At 37.6% G+C, this 26,013-nt stretch overlaps 1 protein-coding gene across 2 annotated transcripts in view; it reads right to left on the reverse strand.

Moving 5' to 3' along the window:
* The window catches only part of PTPRN2 (protein tyrosine phosphatase receptor type N2), a 1,272,212-nt gene that overhangs the window by 62,222 nt on the left and 1,183,977 nt on the right, over positions 1-26,013 (reverse strand). For both annotated transcript variants that reach the window (XM_077151559.1, XM_077151568.1), the window contains one exon: positions 21,951-22,098. In XM_077151559.1, the coding sequence (XP_077007674.1) occupies positions 21,951-22,098 (148 nt within the window). The remainder of the gene's footprint in view (positions 1-21,950; positions 22,099-26,013) is intronic.

Consider the following 26,013-nt stretch of genomic DNA (forward strand, 5'->3'; position numbering starts at 1 on the left):
GGACATATAAATGTGCCTCAAATAGGCAAAATAATTGGACTACTGTTGAAACCAGGCATGTCAATTGGGATAATAATACTTCTTGTTTGTCAAAGCTTAATGAATTATTCTTAATTTTGGTTCTGAAATAATCACTCTCCTGCTTACTGTGGTCTACCTCTTGCTTTGTTTTTCAGGAAGTTTTAAAACGTGACCCTCAGTGGGAGCTCAAGAGGGAGCCAAGAAGGGACACTGGCTGGGCCTGCTTTGGTAAAATTCACAATGGATGGAAAATTCATAAGGGTGCTTTCCTTTTCCTCTGATTTTTTGGGTGCGCAGCCAGCTTTAGCCCTTCTCTGCAAGGTGCCATTTGAAAACAGAAAGTGATATAACACACTCAGCTCTGTAATCTTTTACACCAATTAATACCTTTTGGGTAGTACATACAACACATGTTTTATTTTTCTAATAAGAAATAAAGACAACCTGGGGCTGGACACTTTAGAAGCAAGGGTTTTTGGTGGGGGTGAACTATCTTTTTTTTTTTTTTTTAATCTCCGGTCCAGTTTTCCTGCATTTCAACCATGTAGCTGAACTTCTTATATCTATGTCTAGCTACCAGAAGGAAACAGCTCGCAATTATGAAAAGCAATTCAGTAGAGGCAGAGAATGCATACAGACTTTCCTTTTGGCTGGATTCTTTAATTTCTCTCAGAGATTTTATAACAAATTCTAGGGCTTGGGAAACAGTGAAACTTATACTGATTGGATTTGGAAAGCATCCTCTGTTAGGGACCAATGTATCTGAATTTACTTAAGATTAGATTGGATACCATCTTATTAAATTATTAATGTTGACTTTTTTCACAGAGGGAGAAAACATCGGAGACAGAGAAAAGAATTTATAAATTACATGATACATTTACATATATACACATTACATACATATGTACAAATATGAAAATGTCTAAAAGTATTTATGCTCATAGCTGCTAAATCATTCTACCAGCTTTTAGTTAAAGTGTTACTAATTATACAAAAATTCCATAGACTTGGTGGATTTGGGCTCCTAGAAATTTATTCTTAAAGGAACGAAAAATTGTCAGTGGCAGGAAATTAAAGTAAAATTTTCCAGAAAAATTGGTAGACTCTGACATACTAACCCCCTGGAAACATCCCCACCAACATCATATTCAAGGAGCCCAATTTCACAGGGTGAGGCCACAAGGACACATCAAAGGACTAGCCATGTACTTCAGTCGGAAGTAAGCACCCTCTCTAAAGGGATGCAATAGGGCCTATTGTTTCAGCCCACATAGAATTCTGGAATAAAAGAGTAGGACTTGTAGCTGCTTCCAGAGGGTCTCACAGGAGCCCAGCCTCATTATAAATATTTTTAACACAGGCAACTTTAGGCACTTGTCATAGCAGCAACCGGGGACTGCCCCTAATTGTACGGGAAACCTTTACAAAGAACAGGGTCACTAGCAAAAGAGAGGGGAGCCAGGGGATTGGGGAGAAGCATTACAACTCCCAATTTCCTGGCTTCAGGAGTTGCATGCTTTAAATGTGCTAAATGCAGCCTAGACACAAACTGTCCTCCTCGTAGAGCTGAATAGGCACTTAGAGAAAGCCTAGGCTCTGGGAAGCAGGCTGTGAGATTCGTTCCATCACAAAGGGGATGTGGGGCACTGCCGAACTCTGTGAGCAATAAACAGCCAAGAGAAGGAGGTTTTGCTTTCGCTGGGATTTAGTAAATAAATGTCAGCTGGATTTTCTAATGGAAAAATTAAGAAAATGCTTTCTCAGTCTAGGAATCTCAGTAAAATAAAAATACAATTGAGAGCCCGGTTTCCTGAATGGTAGTTGGGGACAAACTGTTCTGTGCACCTGAGTCTAAGCTTGTGCTTCCCCAATCTCACCTGATGGGGAAGGAAATGCCATAGAATTTCAAAGACATCGCTCTCTTTGAGAAGTATTTTGTTTAGCTGCATTCATTTTCTCTTAGGCCACTCTTTAAAGATGGGCGTCCTAGACTGAGTGTAGGATAAGGATTTTAAAAGCTTTAGAGTTCGTCTACCTTCCCATCATATATCTGATTCTGTGGCAATATGTTGATTTTTAAGTTATCAGTGAAGTCATATTGTTTTTAATATTGGACCATTTTGAACCTCAATGTGAAGTAACTGAAAATGTTCTGGAATAGTTGGAATGCTGCTGGCTAGAATACAACAGAAGGCATACCCGTATACCAGAGAGTGGGATCATTTGCCTGCTGGGTATTTCATTCTGTTGAACAAATAAATCTCTTAACTCTTTTGCCATTTACTTTCCCCTTTAAAAGAGACGTTAAGAGAGTCAAATAACATGATATAAAATTCTGAAAAGATGGGTTCTCCTGAAGTACAAGGTTTAGCACTGTTGCTGTTGGGGATTGAACCACGTCTCCCCTGAAAGGCAGGTTCAGGTCCCAACCCAGGTCCTGTGGGTGTGAACCCATTTGTAAACAGGACCTTTGAGGATATTATTAGGTAGCCCACACTGAATGACAGTGGACCTTAGTCCAGTGTATCTGAAGTCCTTATGAGCATAGAAAACTGGACACCAAAAGAGAAGCCATGGGAAGCAGCCAGAAGCTGGAAGTCAACAGAATCCAGAAGAGAAAGGAGAAGATGCTACCAAATGCATTGCCATTGGGATGAAAAAGGCCAAGGACCAAGAATTATTGGCAGCCAGCCCCAATATGCCTTAGTCTTTGGGGAGAAAGCATCACCTTGCTGACACCTCGATCTTGGATTTCCTCTAGCCTCAAAACCGTGAGCCAATAAATTTCCCCCATATAAGCCAACCCATTGTATGGTTTTTGTTTTGGCAGATAATAAAACTAAAACAGTTTTCTTTGTCCTTAATAATACAAAGGGAGGGCAGAACGGCATGGTAAGTTTAAGCTTTTCACTCAAGATCAAAAAGCATGTCACAGGGGAAGCCACGCATGTAATCATCTTTCTTGCCTATGCTCGAGTTATTGAACATTGCTCCTTCTTATGTCCAGTGAAAACACACACACATCTACCTCCCTTGGGAGTAGTTATAATCCAATGACCTGAACCTCTGGGCAGGAATGTATCATAATCTAGATACTTACATTCCAATTAAGAAGACGGAGTGTTCTTCAAAAACTTAGTCTGAGAACTCACTTAGAAACCAGGAAGACATGGAAATTCAAAAAGTTTCTTCCTCTCTGTAACTGACCCTAAAATGTTTTGAATCATTTCCCCTAATAAAATCCATGATACATAAATTTTCTCAGGAGGAAAGGAGAAAAACATATATCAAGAAGAAACTTGTTGAATTAACCCAACATGCATTTCCTTTTCTGAACTTCTAAAGCTTTATCATGCAGTAGTGCTTTGTTTAAGAATAATATTTTAAATTTCTCTAATATTCTATATTTTTAAAAGTAATTTCACATGTAAAAATTTTCTTCCTGGAACACCGTGACATACATAGAATAGGTACTATTTTCCCATTTCAGAGCTGCTGAAACTTAGAGGGAGCAAATAATTTAGTTGATGAAGGTCACATAGTCAGCAGTTAAGAGCATAGGGTTTGAATCCCAGGGCTGTTACTTGCTAGCCAGGTGATATCTGGTTAAATGATTCACTGTTTTTAAATGTCAGGTTTCTCATTCAAAATGTAGGCTACTAATATTTAACTCATACAGTTGCTGAGATAAAGGACACATTCAAAGTACTCTAAAGCTTGGCATATTGCAAGGAGTTTCAGAAAAAGTTCAAGACTACAGATGGACACATACTTTACTGAGTAAAATTCAGTTGATCTGGCCAAACTTATTTATGTTAAATTTTGCTGGCAGTAAATATAAAGTGATTTTCCTAAATGTCAACAGAAGAAACTAGTCCTAGAATTTCTTTCTGATTATTGCTAGGACAAAGTATCCTTGAAGATTGCCAAACTACCGTACTTTGGAGGACACTACAGCTTATCATAAATCAATTCATTCTAACATTTGCCACAATCTAAATCCTTCTTATGTTCCACATGAACACACCTAAGGAAAGTACATGGAGGCTTCCTTTGCCTATAATATCATCTTATAACATGTATCGCTAAGGAGGGCATTTTCTTATGCTTTCCAGTTATTCACAAAGTAAACTGATATATATAGGTCAATACTCTTCCATACCACTAGCTGGTGAATTCCCTGATGTTGCTGATTTATAATATGAATTAGGCCATCTGTAAAAGTCACTAGTTTACATTGGTACTCGACAAGGGAATTTCTTTATCCAAATGGCCTGCCAAATGTTCCCTTGGGGCTCTCCAACTGTCTCAATTTTTTGTTTAAGATTTATATTAAATCATTTAAACTGGCTGGATGCCTTTTTCTTTTTTTTTTTTTTACTTTGATGATGTTGCTAACTGTGGAATGAGTCATATAACAGTTCTAGAACATCAAGAATCTGAGCCTTTAATAGGGGACTGATGCACTGTGATGTGTTCAACAAATGGCTGAGTTAGAAAAGGTATCTTTGCCTTGATTGGTAGATGAAAAATAGCATAAGTCACTACAAGTTCCCTCCCCAATTACATGTGGTCCATCGATGGTTTAATATACTGTCAATACATAGCCTGAAATTGTCCACAGCAATCAGTATACCAGCTGTTAATGCTGGCCTAATGATTCCAGCAAATTACACATGGGATGGCTTTATTTATTTGGACTTGTCATAGTTGAGGTAAAGCTATAAATTATCATACCAGGTTCATTCCAAGACTATCAGAAATTTAACTCCATGACTACCAGAAGTTTAATAGGCTTTGTGTTTCTTTGCAGATCTTGGAACTGTGATGATAAAACACACATGCTCTGAAAAGGTGTGTCCTTATTAGAAAGAATGAAAGTGCATACTTCTTTCTCTAATTTCCTTTCATCAGCAAGTCAGTAAGCAGGAAGGTGTTCTGATCTTAAGCCCTTTGGAAACTTAGCTCAAACTATAATTAACATCAAACACTTAAAAAGATAAGTAATAGAGCTCTGTTCATGGATTCCTTAGATCATAATGCAATGTCGCATTTAGACAAACCAGAACAGGCTGAGATCATATATTCAGAAAATCCACCTACATTCAAAGGTAGTCATGGACAATAAAAGACGAAACTGGTTACATTCCACTGTCCAAGAATCACATTTGTTTTTGATGAGGAATCAAAGAAATCCATGTTTTATCTCCTAGCACTAAACACACCAAAAGCAAGTCTCAGAATAATGATGATACCTGGAATCTGTGGTCATGAGGTTTGGTCTAGTTTCTTAAATAGTTTCAACAACTCATCTTTCTCATCTCTCAAAGAACAATCCCAAGATAGGATTGCCAACTTGCTTGTTAGGTGAATGATGGTGTATGTAGATTTTAAGGGCCTAGAGCACAGCAGATTACAATCTTCTAGGCAACATTAGCGGCATACTAATAGCATCACTGTGAATTCATATAAGAAAAGGAATGTTTATGTCATGACACGTGCACTGAGCAGAGTGGAAGGAAGGAACCAACTCCAAGTGTTTTAAGATTGCTGTGACCTGGCAAAGCCCAGCAGCAGCTGCTGGGATGTCATGGAAATATATGGAGTCAGACTACTTTGTTTTAGCCTTGCTCTCTCATTCCTACTTATTTGCCCTTTATCAATTTATTTAACTTCATCTAGGTTTCAGTTTCTTCATCTCTTAAATGAAGGGGTTAATCTAAATGATCTAAACGTGTTACCAACTACAAAGATTCGGATTATACAAGAAAATCAACAAATAAATGTGTGACATAAAACAAAAAGGTGCCTTATAAACAAAAAGGTGCCTTATAAACAAAAAGATGCTTTATAAATAAAAGCATCATGAAGATCAGGATAGGAAAGTCAGCACTGCCAAGAAATGCTAACAGCATCTAAGGTGACTAAGGGCACTGTACTACTAGGAAAAAGCAACTATTTGGATATTAATCTTATAGTCATGTCAGTGCATACAGGTAATATTAAGATTGTCATCTTCAAATATAGAGGGTAAAATGATGAACGGAGAGAAGTATGGTAATGTTTGCTTTCAGTAATTTTGTCGCACCCTCATAAGAACAACTTTGCATAATAAGAGCATAGATATCAACCAAGCAAAACCACGCCATCTGCATAATTCTACTGAGAGTCAATCAATCAATAAACCGTTAATATGAACCTATTCTGTGCAAGGAACTGTTTATGCATTGTGGCTTATATAAAGAAATGCATGATATAAAATAATGTAATGTAATATAATATAAGAAATGTACCTCTCTACAAGGAGCTTTAGTTCAAAGTGTATAGGCAACTAATATACACATTTAAAAAACAGATACAATTTTGTGTTTATTGAGAAGACATACTAGTACCAAAAATGTCCTGGACTTTATCTTTACTGACTGGGGAGACTGAAAACTGTTCTAGGTATATGAGGCTAGACATGGTGTCATCTTCCAAAAGAAGATCATGACCTTGAATAGCATATGGACAGTACACTCGCTGACTCTTTGGAACAGGGTCTGAGAACGAGATTATTATTCCCTGCCCCCGCCCCCGCCCCCGGCCTCTGCCAGCTAGGATGCTTCTGGAAAAGTAAAGGAAGATCACTTGGCAGGATATTTGCCAATTATCTTAATAGAGATTTAAACTGTGATAGGGTAGTGTGGAATAATGCTCAAATAAACCAAAAGAACAAAATTTCCATGACAAAGAAGAGGACCAATGGTAGAAAAGATACATAGAAATTTTTGAAATAAAGTAATAGGAAAAAAGAGTCAGGAACAATATTTCTGGTTTCATATGTACCTACAACCAAAGTGCAGGGCATTTTAACACAAGGTGGAAATATAATCTCATGATATCACTGGACCTTTATGGGTTTGGGTTCATGACTAGACTACAGCAATGGAAGGGATGATCTTACTGAAATGAGAAGAAATGTGATGGGCTAGGGATGTAGTACACTGAGCCTAGGAGTTGGGTGATGTAAGGAAATCTATAAAGTTGAGAAGGCAGTAGTATTTGAGTCAAGATAAGGTAGCTAGAGAAAAAGCACATGATTGAGAAAATACAGAAAACCTTTTATATTCCAAGGTACATGGTCTAGAAGCTTCCTTAATCCCTAAAGTCTCAGCTACTACTCTCAGCAAAAAGTAGAATTGGAAAAATAAGATAATGCCTTTAGATCATTATGAAGTCGATAAGTACAGGACTAAGTAATTGATGAGGCTAATTTCTGGGCTAAGAAGAAACTTTGTTAGACTGCTTCACTGTGTATTTTCATTATAAGTACCAGTAGTTGACTTTCTTTCCAGTGCCACTTTTCATATAAAAACAAACCAAAAAAAGTCTGATAGTTATTGCAGAAATTATCATGTGTAGATAATAAAAAAAAGCTACGTCAAGAAACAGATCCTAAATGGAATGCAAAGTTCATTCAGCAGCCACAGGATGAATTTCTTCTCGCCATCTTTCAGTGTGCAGTGTCCTCTCCCCAGTATAGTAGATTCCTATTGATGTCATGACACATCACCACAAAAATGTGGCTTAAAACACAAACACATTATCTAACAACTGCATAGTTCAGAAACCTGCAATGGGTCTTAGAAGGCTGAAAGCAATGTCTCCGCAGGGCTACATTCCTTTCCAAAGGCTGTGTGTGTACTTTCCAGCTTCTAGAGACCAACCATTTTCTTTGGCTCATGGCTTCTTCCTCCATCTTCAAAGGCAGAAACAGCAGTTTGAATTTTTCTTACAAGTCACCTTGACCTTTTCTTCTGCCTCCCTCTTCCACATTGAAGGGGTCTTGTAATTACATTGGGCCCATCCAGATAATTCAGGATAATCATCTCTTATTTGATTAGCAACATTAATTCCATCTGCAATTTTTACTCCCTTTTGCTATGTAAATTTAATATATTCACATGTACCAGGGATTAATAAGTGAATATCTTTGAGAGAGGACCATTATTCTGCCTAGTACATTCAGCAAAATGACAAAGTATAATCTATCACAACTCGGGGATCTCTTACAAACAGCAAACACTGACTCAAAGATTCCAGATTTCTTTTGCCTATTACAGACCACATGGGTATATGGATGACACTCCCCTCATTAGCTAACACAGTGGCAAATTATCATGCTGACAGGAGACCACAAACGGAGTGAATATCTTTGGAAACATCATTCTGCTAAAAAATATAACTGCTGTGCAGAAAAACTGAAATGAAGTTAGCAAATAGAAATGGTAGAAAGAAGAAGGAGAAAAAGAAGACAAGAAAGTAGGGGGAAGGAATAGGAAATAACTAAATGCTGATTTATTTCCTAAAAATCTTTATAAACTGGACGCTTAAGCAAGTAGCTAATACTGCTACAATTCTGAATTGAATTTAATAAGTAAAAAATTGGTATAGTCATGGTAACCTTGGGAGAAAAATGGCAAAATCATCTTAAAGTTTTTAGTTGACAAGCAAGAAAATGCTGGGTATTTAAATAAAGTCACATGACATGAATTTGGTTCTAGAGACATTAGAGAGACATAAAAAGAGAAGGGAGGCCCTAAAAATAAAAATTCTGATAATTACAAATAATCACTTATAAGAAAACGAGACATCCAAAGAAGACAATGTAATTCAAAATTTAAAAGGACTTTACACTCACCAGGGTGGCTATTATTTAAAACAAATAAACAAACAAACAAAACTAACAAACATGGAGAAAGTGCAATCCTTGTGTATTGTTAGTGGGAAATTAAAATGGAGCAGCCATTTTAATTTTATTAAATTCTTTTTTAATAAAATTTTTTTTTTGTTCCTCAAAAAATTAAATGTAGAATCACCATTTGAGACAAAAATTCCACTCTTAGGTATATACCGAAAATAACTGAAAAGAGGGACTCAAACAGATACTTAAACTCATTCAATGTTCACAGCAGTATTATTCACTGCAAAAAGGTGGAAATAATCCGAATGTCTGTCAACAGATGAATGGATAAACAAAATGCCGTATATAAATACAACAATATTATTCAGTCATAAAAAGGAATGAAGTTCTGATACATACTACAATATAGATGAACCTTGGAAACATTATGCTATGTGAAAGTATCCAAGTACAAAAGGACAAATATTGTATGATTCTTCTTACATGAAATATCTAGAATAAGCAAATTAGTAGAGACAGAGAGTAGATTAGAGTTTACCAGAAGCTGGGGAGGGAGGGGGTGAGGAGTTTTTGCTTAATGGGTACAGAGTTTCCGTTTGGGGTAATGAAAAAACTTTGGCAATGGATGATAATTTTGGTAGCACAACATTGTAAATGTAACTACTGCCACTGTGTTATACACTTAATATGGCTAAAATGGCAACTGTATGAGACATAATATATGTGTGTGTGTGTGTGTGTATATATATATATATAAACGATATAATTTTTTTAATTAAAAGAACATGCACAAAAGATGGAAGAGGATTTATAACCAAGGAGAAAGGCAAAAGAGGTGTACCAACCTCTTAGAAAAGCATCAGAAAGGTGGAAGTCCATGTTAGGTTAGGATCAAGTTATGTCAGGAAGGAAAGATGGGACTATTTCAAAATAGAAAAGATTAAAGAGACATTACAACCAGAATGAAATTACGTACCTTGATTGTATCCTGTTTAAAAAGGATGTTGTAAAGGAAATGGGAATAACTGGGAACATCAGAATATGGATTAGATGTTAGATAATATTAGAGAAGTATTAATTTTTCTTAGTTATAATAATGGGATTGTAGTTATGCAGGAGAAAGTCCTCATTCTAGCAAAGACAAGCTAAAGTATTTTGATATACTGATGTCTGAAACTTACTTTGAAATAGTTCAGCCAATAAATAAGTAAAGCTCACACATAAAACATAAATATCACAAAATATTAAGTGGTAGTTAGTGAATATAGATGGTGGGTAACAAATGAGAATCAAATTATTTTATATTTTTCAGTGTCATAAAAACTTTTGCAATAAAACATATAAGTAAAAAATCATGCTGAATTTATTCTCTGAAAGACTTCCTAGACTGGTTGATCACAGGAATCTCTCAGAAGTAGTATATGTTGATTTCAGCAAGTCTTTTCACTGCTGGACTGTATTTAAGGGTTTGAATCATAACTCTGGGAATTTCCAATCTTAGGCAAATTACTTAACTTCCTCTAAGCTCTGATTCTTTTATTCACAAAATGGAAATAATAATACAAACCTCATAGGCTTGTTATAAGGTTTTAAGTGAGATATTGTATATAAAGCATTTATTACTGTGCCTTATATGGAAATTCTTGATGAATAAATATCTTCCAAGGTTGTTAGGCCCTCACAGCCAGCCCTGAAACTATGCGGGCTGCACAGCAAGCCTGATGGGCAGAGTCTTAGCTTGTTGAACCCAGAACTAATATGCATGGCAGTACCCTGTAGTTATTCTGCTGATATGTTTTTTATCAATGATTTGAGGACACAAAAATCATGTTCATAACATGTGGAGATGACAAGATGAGAAGGGGAGACAATTTGCTGAATCAGGAATCAAAATTTTCTTGACAAAGTGGAATAATAGGTCAAAACCAACCAGACAACGTTTATTAGAGGTGAAGGAAAAGTTCAAGTCTTCTGTTAAAAAACTCCACTGTGTAGGGATGAGGGGGGGGCTTGGGGATCCTTGGCTTAACAACAGTCCTTATGGGAATGACCCTGGATTTATGTCATCGCCAGCTCAATATGAGCCAACTTTGTGATGTTCTTATCAAATAATAATGTCAACTTGTACCATATAATTAAGAATCTTCAGCTCAAGGAAGAAACACACCTACAATTCTCTGTCCTTCTGGTAGATCATAACTTTTCTAACTAGAGTGTGCCCAAAAGAGTGTGGGCCGACTACTGACCAGCAATTTCTAAATTTCAGGCTATTTAAACACCATCTGAGATAACCTCACAACTCTTTAAGATTCTGAAAATAATATGAGAAAGTGAAAGATGAGAAGTATAGATAATAACACTATATGTGGCTAGACATCTCAAGAATTTATTAGTCTAGGCTTCAAGACAAAGAGTAAAGAGCATATAAAATCTGAACTTTGAGAGGTTAAATAGTGTAGAAAGTCAACGTGGTGTATAATTTGATAAACCAGCTGGACCTCTGTTCTAAGCACTAGAGGGTACTAAATAGCTCATGGAAAGTGTATGTGCCACTACAATTTATAGATAACATTTTTAGATGATCTCTATCTCTAGAGCAATAGCCTAAAAAAGATGACTGTGTGCTTCTAAAAAATAATTTTTGTCTTTCCCCGTGACCTTTTAAAAAAAAGTCCTTGGGAGCAAAGCAAAAAGTCCACAAATAATTTGCTAGATATTTTATTTTCAATATCAACAAACCAACACCTTTCCCAAAGCCAAGAGGCAGATATTCAGCTGGCTCTGAAAAAGAAGGAAAAAAAAGAAAGAAAAAGGGGAAGGAAAGAAAGGAAGGGAAAGGAAGGAGGGGAGGGAGGAAGGGAGGAAGGAAGAAAGAAAGAGAGAGAGAGAACGACAGCCAGGCCGAGAATATATTTCTACATGTAACTTTTTTTTGTATAAATGAGATATATGTTCAGACTATTTTCATATGAGAGATAAAAAATTCTTGATTTGTCATCAGATTTAGGAGAATTATCCACCTACTGATTATTTTCTTTTTAAATTGTTGTCATAGTGATATATATGCAACCTAAAAGTTCAAATTTATAATTTAACCACATTCAAATATATAATTCAGTACTGTTAATTGCATTCATGATTTTGTGCTACCATCCTCACCATCCATGACCAAAACTTTTTCTATCAACTCAAATAGAAACTCTGTATATATTCCCTACCCCATCTATATTCTAGATTCTTATTTTATGAGTTTGCTAGTTTTAATTATTTAATAACAGTAAGGTCATACAATATTTGCCCTTTTGTATCTGGCTTATTTGACTCAATATGATGAGTTCAAAGTTCATTGATGTTGTCACATGTATAAGGACGAAATTCCTTTTTCACAGCTGAATAATATTCTATTAAGTATATAGACCACATTTTCTTTATTCATTCATAGGTTGGTAGACACTTGGATTGCTTCCATCAGTTGGCAATTGTGAATAATGCCACTGCGAACAATATTTGCATGGTCTGCAAATATCTGTTCGAGTCCCTGCTTTCAGTTTTTTTTTTGGTATACATCTAGAAGTGCAATAGCTGGATCAATATGGTCATTCTATACTTAACTTTCTCAAGAACTGCTGAATTGTCTTCCACAGTAGCTGCACCATTTTACATACCTACCAATAATGAATGAGTGTTTCTATTTATCCTTGTCTTCTTTAAGACTTATGCTTTTCTGTATATTTAATAGTAGTTATTCCAGTGGGTATGAAATGGTATCTCACTGTTTTTGTTTTTTTTTTTTTAATCACATGGGCAGGCACCGGGAATCAAACCTGGGTCCTCTGGCATCACAGGCAAGCATTCCTAGCTGCTGAGCCACCGTGGCCTGCCCTCTCATTGGGGTTTTGATTTAGATTTCCTTAATGTCTAATGATGTTGAGAATCTTCTCATGTATTTTTTGGCCATTTAGTTATCTTCTTTGGAGAAAAGCCCATTCAAAGCTTTTGCCCATTTTTAAAATTGGGTTGTCTTGATTTGAAAAATTTCTCTGTACATTCTGGATATTAAGCACTTATAGGATATGTAGTTTTCAAATATCTTCTCCCATTGTGTAGGCTGTCATTTTACTTTCAAGTCCTTTGAGGTGCAAAACATTTTCATTTTGATGAGGTCCATTTAATTTTTTTCTTTTGTCGCTTTTGCTTTGGGTGTAAAATCTAAGAAATCATTGCCAAACACAAGCCCCTGAAGATGCATCCTTAGGCTTTCTTCTAGGAGTTTGATAGTTCTGACTCTTATATTTAGGTCTTTGATCCACTTTGAGTTTTGTTTGTATATAAGATATAGATAGGGGTTGGCCTTTTTCTTTTTTAAACACATGGGGATCCAGTTTTCTCAGCACCATTTGTTGAAGAGACTATTCTTCCACAATTGACCAATATTTGTTCCCTGGTTAAAAATCAGTTGGCCATAAATGTGAGGGTTGAATTCTGAGCTCTCAAATTCTACTTCATTTGTCTATATGTCTGTCCTTGTGCTTAGTACCATGCTGTTCTGATTACTGTCACTTTATAATAGGTTTTAAAATCAGAAAGGTGAGGATTCCAAATTCATTCTTCTTTTTCAAGATGGCTTGGCTATTTTGGGCCCCTTATCCTTCAATACAAATTTGATATTTGGCTTTTCCATTTCTACAAAGAAGATTGTTGGAATTTTATTGGGATTGCATTGAATCTGTAAATTGCTTTATGTAAATTGACTTCTTCACAATATTTAGTCTTCTCATCCATGAACATGGTATGTCCTTTCATTTATTTGGCCTTCTTTGATACTTTTTAGTAATGTTTTGTAGTTTTCTGGGTACAAGTTCTTTACACTCTTGGTTAGATTTATTACCATATATTTGACTCTACCAGTTGCTACTATAAGTATAATTTTTTCTAGCTTTCTTATTGTAATCATTCATTACTAGTGTATAGAAACCTAATGATTTTTAGGTATTGAGCTTGTATTTTGCCACTTTGCTGAATTCATCTGTTAGTCTAAGAGCTGTGTGTTGATTTTTCAAGATTTTCTTTATATAGGATCATGTCATCTGCAAATAGGGAAAGTTCTACTTCTTCCCTTCCAATCTGGACCTCATTTATTTCCTTTCCTTTTTTTTCCTAATTGTTCTGGTTAGAACTTCCAGTATAATGTCAGATAACAGTGGTGACAGTGGACATCTTGTCTTGTTCTTGATTTTACAGGCAAAGTTTTCCATCTTTCACCATTAAATATGAAGTTAGTTGTGGGGTTTCCACAATACCCTTTATTGAGGAAGTTTCCATTTATTTCTAGTTTTCTAAGAGTTTTTATCAAGAAGAGGGGCTAGGTTTTGTCACATATCTTTTATGCATCCATTGAGATAATCATGTGTTTTTTCCATCATTCTGTTAATGTGGTATATTACATTGATTTTCTTATGTTGAACCATCCTTGTTGTACCAGGGATAAATCCCATTTGATGAAAGTGTATACTTCTTTTAATATGCTGTTGGATTCTACTTGCTAGTATTTTGTCAATAACTTGCATCTATGTTCATAAGAGATATTGGTTTGTAACTTTCTTTTCTTGTGGCTTTGGTTTGAGGGTGAAGTTGGCTTCATAGAAAGAATTAGGGAGTATTCTACTCTTCAATATTTTAGAAGAGTTTGAGCAGAATTGGTGCTAACTCTTCTTGAAATATTTGGCAAAATTTCCTTTGAAGCGATCTGATGCCATTGAAGTGATCAGGTGCTAGGCTTTTCTTTGGAGTTTTTGTTTGTTTGTTCGTTTGTTTTTTCTGGCATGGACAGGCTCTGGGAATTGAACCCAGGTTTCTGGCATGGAAGGCGAGAATTCTGCCACTGAGCCACCACTGCCCACCTGGGAGATTTTTTGATTACTGATTTACCCTCTTTACTAGTTATTGGTTTGTTTCTTCTTGAATTAGTAGTAGTTTGTGTGTTTCTAGGAATTTTTCCATTTCATCTAGCTTATCTAGTTCGTTGCATATAGTTGTTTACATTATCCTCTTATAGTCCTTTTTATTACTGTTGGGTTGGTAGAAATGTTCCATTTCTCATTTCTGATTTTCATCATTTGTGTTCTCTTTTTCTTTGCCAGTCTTGCTAAAGCTTAGCCAATTTCATAGATCTTTCTGAAGAACCAAATTTTGTTTTTGTTGATTATCTCTATTGTTTTTAATTCTCTATTTGATTTTCCTCCACTCTAATCTTTGTTATTTTCTTCCTTTTGCTTGCTTTGGGTTTAGTTTGCTCTTCTTGTCCTAGTTCTTCCAGTTTTGAGGTTAGGTTTCTGATATGAAATCAATCTTCCATGTAAACATTTAGAGGTATAAACTTCCTTCTCACCACTGCCTCTGTGCATCCCACAAGTTTTGTCGTTGTGCTGTCATTTTTATTAACCCCAATATAGTTCCTTATTTCCTTTGTGGTTTCCTCTTTAACCCATTGGTTATTTAGAATATGTTGTTTAATTTCCAAATATTTGTAAATTCTTCATTTCTCCCTTCATGTGTTGGAGAAGATACATTGTATGATTTCAGTATTTTTTAATTTGTTGAGACTTGCTTTGTAACCTAAAATACGGCCTATACTAGAGAATGATCTATGTGAACTTGAGAGGATGTATATTCTGATATTGCCAGGTAAAGTTCTATATATGTCTGCAAGGTCTAGTTGGTTTAGGCAACCATTCAAGACCTGTATTTCCTTACTGATCTTCTGTCTATGTGTTCAATCCATTATTGAAAATAGTATATTAAAGTCTCCCTTCACATCTGTCAGCATTCACTTGATATATTTGGGGGCTCTGCTCTTAGATGCATATGTATTCATACTTGTTACTTCTTCTTGTTATATTTGTCTCTTTATCAGAATATAAAGACCATCTTTGCCTTTCATAAGAGTTTTTGACTTAAAGTTTATCTGATGTTGGTATAGCTACCCCAGCTCTCTTTTCTTTTGGTTACTACTTGCATGGTATATTTTTTCCCATCGTTTCACTTTCAACCTAGTTGTGTCTTTGAATTTAAGATGAGCCTCTTACAGATAGCTTGTAGTTGAGTCATACTTTTTAATCTATTCTGCCAATCTCTGCCTTTTGACTGGAGAGTTTAATCCATTTACATTTAAAGCCTCTATTGATGATGCAGAACTTTCTTCTGCCCATTTTGCTATTTAGTTTTTGTAAGTCTTATACCTTTTCTGCCCCTCAATTCTTCCATTAATGCCTGCTTTCATATTTATTTGATTTTTTGTGCTGTACCATATTGAGTTCCTTCCCATTTCTCTCTAGATACATTTTTCATATATTTTCCTTGCAGTTACCATAGGGTTAAAATTTAACATCCTAAATATATATCACATGTGATTTGAAGCCAACTTGTCACCAATAGCCCATACATACACTGTTCCTATCTCCCTTGTCCCTCTACCCCTTTTTTGTACTTATTATACCTTTATGCATTATACAGCCAAAATAATAGATTTATCATTAGTTTCTATGCATTTGCATTTTAGCACTATAGGGAGTAAGGCACGGAGTTAGTTACCAAAAATACACTACAGTGGTATTGGCATTTATAATTACCAATGGTTACTTTACCATGGTTCTTTATTTCTTTATGCCACTTTAAAACACTGTTTAGTGTCCTTTCCTTTCACCCTCAGATCTTGTTTCTCTGGGGAATATCTTGGTCTCTTTCTCAGTTTTGAAAGAAAGTGTTGCTTGATATAAAATTCTTTTTGGTCAATTTTTTTTTTTTTATTTAGCACTTCAACTTACTATTTTCCTGTCTCCAAGGTTTTTGATAAGAAATCAGCACTTCATCTAATAAGGACTGCCTTCTACATACATACTGCTTTTGTCTTGCAGCTTTTAGAACTCTCTCCTTGTTATTTTCATTCAATGGTTTCATCAATATGTGACAAGACTTTTTTTTTTTCAAGTTCATTCCATTTGGTGTTTCTGGGATTCTAGGATGTACATATTCACATCTTTTGCTAAATGTGAGAAATTTTCTATAATAAAATTTTTTCAATATTCCTTTTGCTCCTTTCTCTGTTTCTTCTTCTGAGATTCCCATAACGCCCATATTGTTAGGTTTGACGATGTCCCAGAGGTCGATTAGGTTTTCATTTTTTATAATTTTTTTCTTTCTGCTCCTCGGTCAAACTTATTTCATTGTCTTGTCTTTGAGTTCTCTAATTCTTTCTTCTGCCAGCTCCAATATGCTGGGTTTCAAACCTACCTGGGAATTTTTCATTTCAGTTATTGTGGTCTTTAATTCCAGTGCTTCAGTTTGCTCCCTTTTTTTTTCACACAGGCAGGCACTGGGAAATGAACCCAAGTCTCCGGCATGGCAGGTGAGAACTCTGTCACTGAGCCACCCTGACCCTCAGTTTGCTTCCTTTTTAAAATTTCTATCTCCTTATTTAAATTCTTATATTGTTAATTCATTGTTTTCCTGATGTCCTTTGGTTCTTTCTTTGTATTCTCCTTCATTTTCTTGAACATATTGAGGATCTGTTTTTTTAAAGTCTTCATTAGTTATATTCAGAGTCTGGTCTTCTTCATTTATTCTTATTCTAGATTTTAAATCTTGTTCCTTTGGAAACGGCCATCATATCCCGCTCCTTTGTTTTGTAATCTTTTGTTGCATACTGTGCACTTTAATATTTTAAAATGTTAACTCTGGGACTTTTCCCCTGACAGTTCTGTTTCTTTAGTTAGTTACCAGCTGGTGACATGACAAGATTTTCTTAAGTGTTAGGAGGTACCAAAACAAAGCAAACCTAAGCAAACAACGCCTTAGACTGTCTTCCTTATTGGCCTGCCATTGACTAGTACTCTCCATCATAGCTCAGCCCTCCTGGGAAGAAGTTCAGCCCAAGATGAATGCGAAGTACAGGTACCCCCTTCTTTTCTGAGCTTTTGTCTTATGCTTGCGAATAGTCTTAGGAGTTCCTCTGTTTTTAGGAATTGCAATTCCCCCTCTACTTTCCTGAAACAGAATTTCTCCTTCTCCTGGGTGTTCTATTGCAGGTCTCAGAGCAGGTCAGCCTTTGCTCCATGCTGTCAGCCTCAATTGTTTCTTACAGTGTTTTTTGTCTCAAGCTCCTTTCGCCTGAAGGACACATTCTCGGAGGGGAGCAAGCAAGAAAGGAATTTCCGACGTCATTCTTCCCCAGCTGGAAGGAGGCCAGGGATCCTCCATGGGAGCACTGGCTGATTCCATACTGCCCTGGGGAGAAGATGAAGATGGGGCCAGGAAGGCTGCTAGGAGCTTCTTTCCTGGCTCCCCAAAACTGGGATTTCTTGATTTGGCCCCTATCTAGCAAATGCAGCTTTTCAACTGTCCTCTGTAACTCTGAGGAAGAATGTTTACGTCCTTTTCTGGTACCAGCAGACTACTCCAGGGGCTGCACTTGACTGCTGCCTGCCACAATTAGTAACCGCAGGGGGCAGAGAGCAATTTGCTAGTATGTACCATAATCTCTTCCTCCTGTTCTTCTCTAGATGCTGTACAGTTTTCTACTGGACTCTGGAGTTTCAAAATAGTGGATTCAGATAATTCCTGCCTATTTAATGGGAGGGACCAATTCCTGGAGTTTCTTACTCTGCCATCTTCCTGTAATCCCATTTATTTATTCATTTATTTTTTGTATGGGCAGGCACTGGGATTTGAACCCAGGTCTCCAGCATGGCAGGCAAGAACTCTGCCTGCTGCGCCATCGTGGCCTGTCTCTACTCACTGATTTTTTAAAACAAATCAGAGGATAGGTTTTGATCACTCAGAAGTTACAAAAGCAGAATATTCCTTTAAGAAAATTCTGCTTACAGTTTGAAAATAATTAAAACCAAATGTATATTAGGAAAGAGAATATTTTCTGTATATTTAGGGAATACTGTCCTCAGACCAAGTAATGCAGTCCTTGCATATATGTCAAATATTCATTTCTGTGGTAGCTTGAAATTTATGTATACTTTTTCGTTAAAAAAAATCTTAGGCTTATAGGAGGCAGCTTTCTATGTAGTACATGAAGAATTTGCATTTGGCATGCTGGCATGTAAGGCCTGGGTTTACATCCCAGTTTCCTCACTTGTCAAATGTGGAGAAATGATTCCTTGTGATAATTTGAGATGACTATGTGCAAGGCACTAGGATGAAACTTGCATGTGATGTGCACGTGATATGGTCAGTAAATGGTGACAATTATTTAATTTATAATGGCAGCAGAAGCATGGTACCATTGCAGTGAACCTGATTTCTGGAAACAGGGAATCCAGATTTGACATTTGTTTTCATCTGGCCACATCTCTAAGGCAATTCAAGAGGTAGGGAGGCATGCTGGCAGCTCTGCCTTTGGTTGCAGAACTTTGTAATCTCCTTAGTCATAGTTTCCTAAAAATTCAAAATGTAAGAATACTACATTATGTATATCTCTCTCTAACTTTATGCATTTGGGGCTTCTGCTTTTTGTTCTCTTTGGTTTTATCTCTTTCTAAGTATTACTTTTACTGTTTCGGTGTCTATTTTCTCTCCTGTTATTATAATACAGAATCACATCTTTTGTTGTTTAAGATAGTACATCAAAATAGCATCATATTCCCATTCTTAATTTAAAAAGCAGATGACTAGAATATTGCATAATTTTCTAAAGTGCAAAAAACTTGAACAGCAAATTAAATTGTTTAAACTTCTGAGATAATATAAAATGGTCCTAGCACAGTGCCAGTCAATCACTTAATAAATGTATTTCCCCTCTCCTTTGAAAGATAATTAGGATGTAGATAGATTCTCTGTGTTGTAAGGGCCCTCCGAGCAGACAGCCCCACCACTTTTGAATTTCCTATGCAACTTGCTAGCTATTGTCTTCCAGCCCTAGCTGGAATAGCTCCAGGGTCGGGACACAGGAAAAACATTTCAGACAGGAATCAAATGAGCAAAGTCTTAAAGAAAGGTGGGAAGGGGCAGGGTGTGTGGAGGGTGACCCCTGGGCTGAAGGGAAAGACAGATGCTAGAAAGTCATGGGATATCCAGGAGGGTAAATTTGGTGAATCCGGCTTAGGGAGCATCTTGAAAGCAAGGCATCATTTGAGTCTCTTGAGTAGAGGAATAACATGATAATTGCTACTTTATAAAGATAAATTGGGCAGCTACCTCCAGGCTCTCAAAGGGGAGAAACTAGAGTCAGGAAGATCACGTCCCGGCCTTTTTATTGGTTTTTAGTAGAATTACACATGCAAGCCTCAAAGGCCCAGTGAGGGTTGGGACCAGGTGGTGGGTATGAGAAGACGGCAAGGGCACTACTTCTAAGGGAACTGTCAAACAAAGAAATGACAGACTTGGTGAAAGTTTTGTGAAAGGATATGGTTCCAAGGTTTTATAGCCTGAGACACTACAAGAATGAAAATATTATTGTCAAAATTGTGGAAATCGGTGAGGAGGAAGATTCTAATCGCACTTACAGTTTTCATTAATCTACCTGTTTATAATAAATCAATAATAGCTTTCAGAGACATAGAGCCACTTGGAGGGAACATTGTGTAACACTTTATAGTTCCATCACAGAGCCAATTCTGCTCCATAAAGAGTATAATTGCCAGACAAAATGAAGCAGGGATTTGAGAAAGAGAAGAGGTAATTATCTCTACTGGAGTTTGGCAAGTCCAACAAGAGTTTAATGCCATTTCCCCCCTAGTATTCTATTTGGAAAGATATGAAGGTTGAAATCTGATGATACTATTTCCTTCTAACAGTTAAGAAGGCTAAGAGTACGGAGATGGAAGCAGGTGATACAAGGCTATTCAAAGTAGACCCATTTATCTGTGAAAATACTTTTATTTTCTAGGGTTGTCCCATCCAGCTCTTGACCCTGTACTGTTTCCCCTGACCAACCTTGCAACCTCTAAACAGAGCTGTTTCTTTACAACACAGTACAGTTAAGAACCCCAAGTTCTGTATGTATGTATTCCCAAACCTTTGAGGAAAGGAGTTAGTGGAGAGGAGGTAGTCAAATTACAGCCTCTTTCTAACTTCCAATCATAGTGATAAATAAAGAAGTTATTTCCTCTTAGTCTTTCCCTCTGGCTCTAATATAGTCAGTGTCTGAGTGCTCTGATCAAAGAGAGAAATTTCAAAGCACTCCCAGGGGCCCTGGTCCTATGTGACAGGCAGCATCAGCACTGACTGCTCAGCTTCTGAGCTGGAGGACAGAACTTGTACTATACTACTACATTCTTTGCACATGAATCCACAGGTCTAGCACAGCACAGACCGAACACAAGGGTGTGCTGAGGGAAACACCACTGGCAGGTTTCTGTCACGTTTTGGGGTTATCATTGCCCGAGAACAGAATCTGCTCAGAGGAAAGAGCTTTGAATTTTAACATTTATCATAAAAGAACTATTAGCCTAAGTAAACCACCAGACACACAGGAGACATTCAGTGCATGCATACTGAATGTCTCTTTACCCCGAATCAATGAGTTATTTAAGATCCAGTTTGAAGCCTCCCCTCCTCCTCCCCCAAACTAAATGCTTTCTGATGACAAAATGACCATGGCTCGTTCGTCTTTACATCCCAAAGTCTATCAACAGTACCCAGAACAAAGTAGGTGCTCAACAAATATCTGTCAGTTGGGTTATTAGTTGATTTGCTTTCCATGTAAATTTAAAACCTATAAAGCATAACCTTTCTCTTTTTTAGAGCTCTTTAGGGGCAAAGGGCCCTTCAAATACCTCAAAAAAATGAAGGGCCTGTTCTAAAACTCGACTAAACTGTAAGGAAATAATTTATACTCACAAGTGTGGCTTGAATGTTATAAAGGTCTGTAACTTCCCAGGTTAGTCTCTAAAGCAAAATAAGATTCTAGGATTTCCTTTTTTTGACCTGTAAATTCTGATGGAATCCCTGTCTTATCACCGACCACCTTCCTGCCCATGCCCAGAGGAAAGCTCCGGAGGACCTCTGTTTTCTCCCTGGGGGGGTGACACACACATGGGGCCGTCCTCTCCCTGGGGGGGGGGGGGGTGACACGCACATGGGGCCGTCCTCTCCCTGGGGGGGGGGGGTGACACGCACATGGGGCCGTCCTCTCCCTGGGGGGGTGACACGCACATGGGGCCGTCCTCTCCCTGGGGGGGGGTGACATGCACATGGGGCCATCCTCTCCCTGGGGGGGGGGGGTGATACACACATGTCAGCACTGCTGGGGAGCGGTTCTTCGGCATGTTCTCTTCCCTCTGGGCCACGAGGGAGCTGTCAGGCTCCGCCTGGTAAGCACACAGTGCCTCCCACTCTTTCTCTAGCCGGTTCTTGTTCTTCAAGTGGTCTTCCATGTAGGACTGAAATGCAAAATGCAGAAGTCAGGAAGCGTCCCCTGGGACAGCATCGGGGCCCCGCGCACATGCGCTCAGCTGACAGAGGGCCGTGCCCACCATCCACTTGTGTGTCAGTGACAGGGAGCTGATGCATGCCAGGTCTACAACCAAATGTGTGAAATGCACCAAATACTTCTCGTGTGTTTCTGATGTGCCTACTCTGGGGCTAAGCGTGGGCGTTAAAAACAAATTATGAACTGAACGCTTCAGGTATTTATCACTGACTGGGGAGAAAAGGCATGCACACTAGACCACCTAGGATTAACCATCCCCAAACTGGCAAAGAACATCGGTGTCCAACTAGAGAGTGAGCTAGTGTGAATGGAAGGATTCAGGACGATTTGTTGAAGAGAGTGCTTAAACCACACTGGGAAGGATGAGAAGGATTTACACAGGATGGAAGAGGGACAGGCATGGATGGAGACGGTGTGTCTGTCTATGCTGCAGACCAGTCAGAGAGCAGGGTAGAAGGAGGAACAGAGGTTCATCTGAACGCTTTGAATGTCTGGCTGAGACATCTGGACTTAAGCAGTCGGGACTCATGGGAGGTTTATGAGCAAGGGTCTGTAGACTGCACATCTGGCATTTGGAAACAGATATGTGTGAACTATAATAAAGCAGGAATAAATACAAGTCAAAACAATGTTACATGGGAAGGAAAAAGCAGCTGAAGGTAAAAAAAAAATTAAGCTAAACAAAAAACTGTTCATAAACCCCTATCGGGGAAAACATCTCATTAAATGATGCCCTGTATTAAAAGGTTTTCCTTCTCCTTTTTTCATTCTAAGGGAACCACTAGTTACTAACAGAAATGATATTGCAATAATTACTTGAAATAATTGCATGGAAAAATACAAAATATATAGTTTGAAAACTATTTATACATCAGATCAAAATCATGTCAACTGGTTCATTTAAGAACTCTTTCAGATAGAAATGAAAATTGCATCCTAAATGTAAATCTCCAGTTAGAATAGTTAGGCACCCTAACTAGTGAGAAAGCTTCTGCTTTGGTAATAGCCAGGGCTTGGGATGTTACCCTTTTCCAAATAAAGCACTTATTATTTAATTAAGATATATCATTTCCTAGGATACATGCTAATGAACGAAGAGTGGAAATGGGAGAAACACACCCGACCCTAACATATATATATATTTATATGACAATACAGATATTACAAAGATGTTTGGGAATCAGTTTCCTACTCAGATTAAAATAACCATCATCATCATATATTTTAATTAAAATGCCAGAGAAGTCAGTCCCATCTCTTTAGTGGAGCTTTTCCTTGTTTCCATTTCTGTTTGCACACAAGCCATTCTTCTTATAATTGGCAGATTTTTCCGAATCCACTGGGTGTGACGCATTTAAGATACTCGGCTGCAAAATGTTAAACAGCTTTCAGTATTAAAAAAAAAAAGGAACCCAATATTTTGACCCTTGGCAGTTCCTATCTTAATTTTTCTGGGCCCTTGCCTGTCAGCAGTGATTAACAGGAGAAGTGGAAGCGGGAACAAAGGGCTTCTGAACATTCTGCTTTCCACAAAGACAACCGTGCCTGCCAGCACAATCTACTTTTTCCTTATTGATCTGTTCAGTAGAGAAACAGCCATGACTTTAAGGAAAAGCATTTCAAAGGACCAAACCTGTCTGCATTATTGTGCCCAAAGGAAATAATGTTCTATTTCTCTAAAATTTTTGTTTGTGGGTTTTCAAATATGTTTACACATCAAAATAACACACACACACTCACAATAGGGTCCTTATTTCAAAATGGTCCACAATGCGTAGCCAAGTGTTCATATGCTTTGCACTTTTTCCACTCTCAACTCCTCTGTCCACTCCTCGCTCCCCACCGCTTTGACACCCACCCTCAGATTTATTCAAAGGTCACTGGCTATTCTAGGTCTTTGGCCATATCTCCTTGCTCATTAGTACCAACTCCAAGGGGTAGACTGGGAAAGGAAAAGAGATGGGAGAGGCTGGACCACCTTGTGCAACTTCAGGGGTTCCTGGAGTCCTGCAGCCTGGGAAAGGAAGGAAGCTTAAATCAAACAGTTATGCTCTTTTAGCATATCTCTCATCAAAGATTTGACAGGAGGAATATACTAACACTGAACGGAATTGCTTTGTATTTTCCATTCAACAAATGCCAACTGAGTGACTTGCATACCTTTGGGTCTGATTCATAGCAGGCATTCACTCTTTAGGTGTTGAATCCATGGAGAAAAGCCCTGCGCTCTGCAGTAGGTGCTGTGGAGAAGATGATGTGCCTTCAAGGAACTACAATGCTCGGCTGCTAAGGCACCCCGGGCAGGTCTGTGTGGGTAGCACACTCGGGGTGGGTGGGGGCCCGTGTGGATAGTACACTGTGGGTGGGTGGCAGTCAGTGTGGACAGCGTACCAGGAGTGGGTGGGGGCATAGAAGTAATGTGCTACGGGAGACTCAGCATTGGCTGTGACTTGAAGCAAGGACTCTACATTATAATTCGTACACATCTTCTATAGTCCCTGCTACAGCCACTTAACTTAACCAGTAGTTAGATTTTTAACCAGATAATGGAAAAGCTGCAATAATACATGTTACATCTATAAAATCAAGCCTTTTTTTTTCATTAACATACCCTAGAATCTCAAAACCACATTCATATTAGTAACAGAAACACTGCAGCTGCTCTAAACTGAGTCAAGGAAAATGAATTCTCTTTACTCTTGCTACTGGGAGGAGTAGCACCACCTCTATCCAGACAGAATTTAGGAATCCTTGGTGCTTGGAAGAATCATCCTTGTATAAATTTCTCAAGTTGTCAGGATTCAAAGGGCTCCATCTAGGGAATGCAAACCACAAACAGCTTTCTTTTGAGACAATCGGGGAATATCAAATACACGGTTTTGCACCAAAGTTATCCTACATAACTTTGGTGAAGGTGTTTTGCATAACATGATACTCAAGTTTGGTAAAATACTGATTAGGTTATCTAGCCTCAAATACAGTATGTGAGGGGGGTACAGGGAGGTAGGGGTAATTCTAGCTCTGTACAGTTTCTGCAGTTATTTTTCTCAAGATTTGTTAAGCTACAGCCTTACAAACAGATAAAAAGCTGTTTCTGGCAAAAGGATTTTTGGTACTAGTTCTTCTTTGGAAAATGCGCTTCTCACAAAATCCATCATGAACAAAATGAGCATCTTTCAATAAAATACGACTGATTCCAAAATGATGAACCTTGGAAGATTTGCATAGGGGGCATTGGATAGTACCTTAATTCCTGGAAACTGCAGCTCTTTAAGATTTCACATTTATCTTAACTATGGGGAGTGCTTAGGCTGCAAGATCACTTGGATTTCTAAATGTGTTGCAAGAAATACAAACTGAGAACCTAATAAGCAAGGACCAGTTTCGCCTAGGTGGGAGAAGGGAGAAAAGAACACTCAGGTACTGACATTATCTTTTTCCTCACTGAGAATGAACTAACCTAAAGTTACTCTTTATTATATTAAAATTAAGATAAATGTTTTGTTCTCTCAGCATATATTGTTCCAGCAGCCTTGCATTTGTCCTGTTCTGCGCATTTCAATCTGATCTGTTCCGTATATTTCTATTAATATTTTTATGAAATGCACTTTTATATTAAACTGATTTAATTTCCTCCATCCACATTTTAATAGTCTTTCCTCTTTCATGGTTTGTCGATTAAGATAATTTACGTCTGACACAAGAGTGTATCTTTTCATGTAGCCTGGTTGGCATACCAAGCCTTGGTGGTAAAATAACATATTTTAAGCAATAAAAACAAAGGGGGAAAGTACCACAATAATTTAATTCTGTAGGGCCCCTTCTCTTCAAGGCCGTGAGAAATGTAAATTACCACAAGCATCAG

The sequence above is a fragment of the Tamandua tetradactyla genome, chromosome 1 (assembly GCF_023851605.1).
Source record: "Tamandua tetradactyla isolate mTamTet1 chromosome 1, mTamTet1.pri, whole genome shotgun sequence".
Classification (NCBI taxonomy): domain Eukaryota; kingdom Metazoa; phylum Chordata; class Mammalia; order Pilosa; family Myrmecophagidae; genus Tamandua; species Tamandua tetradactyla.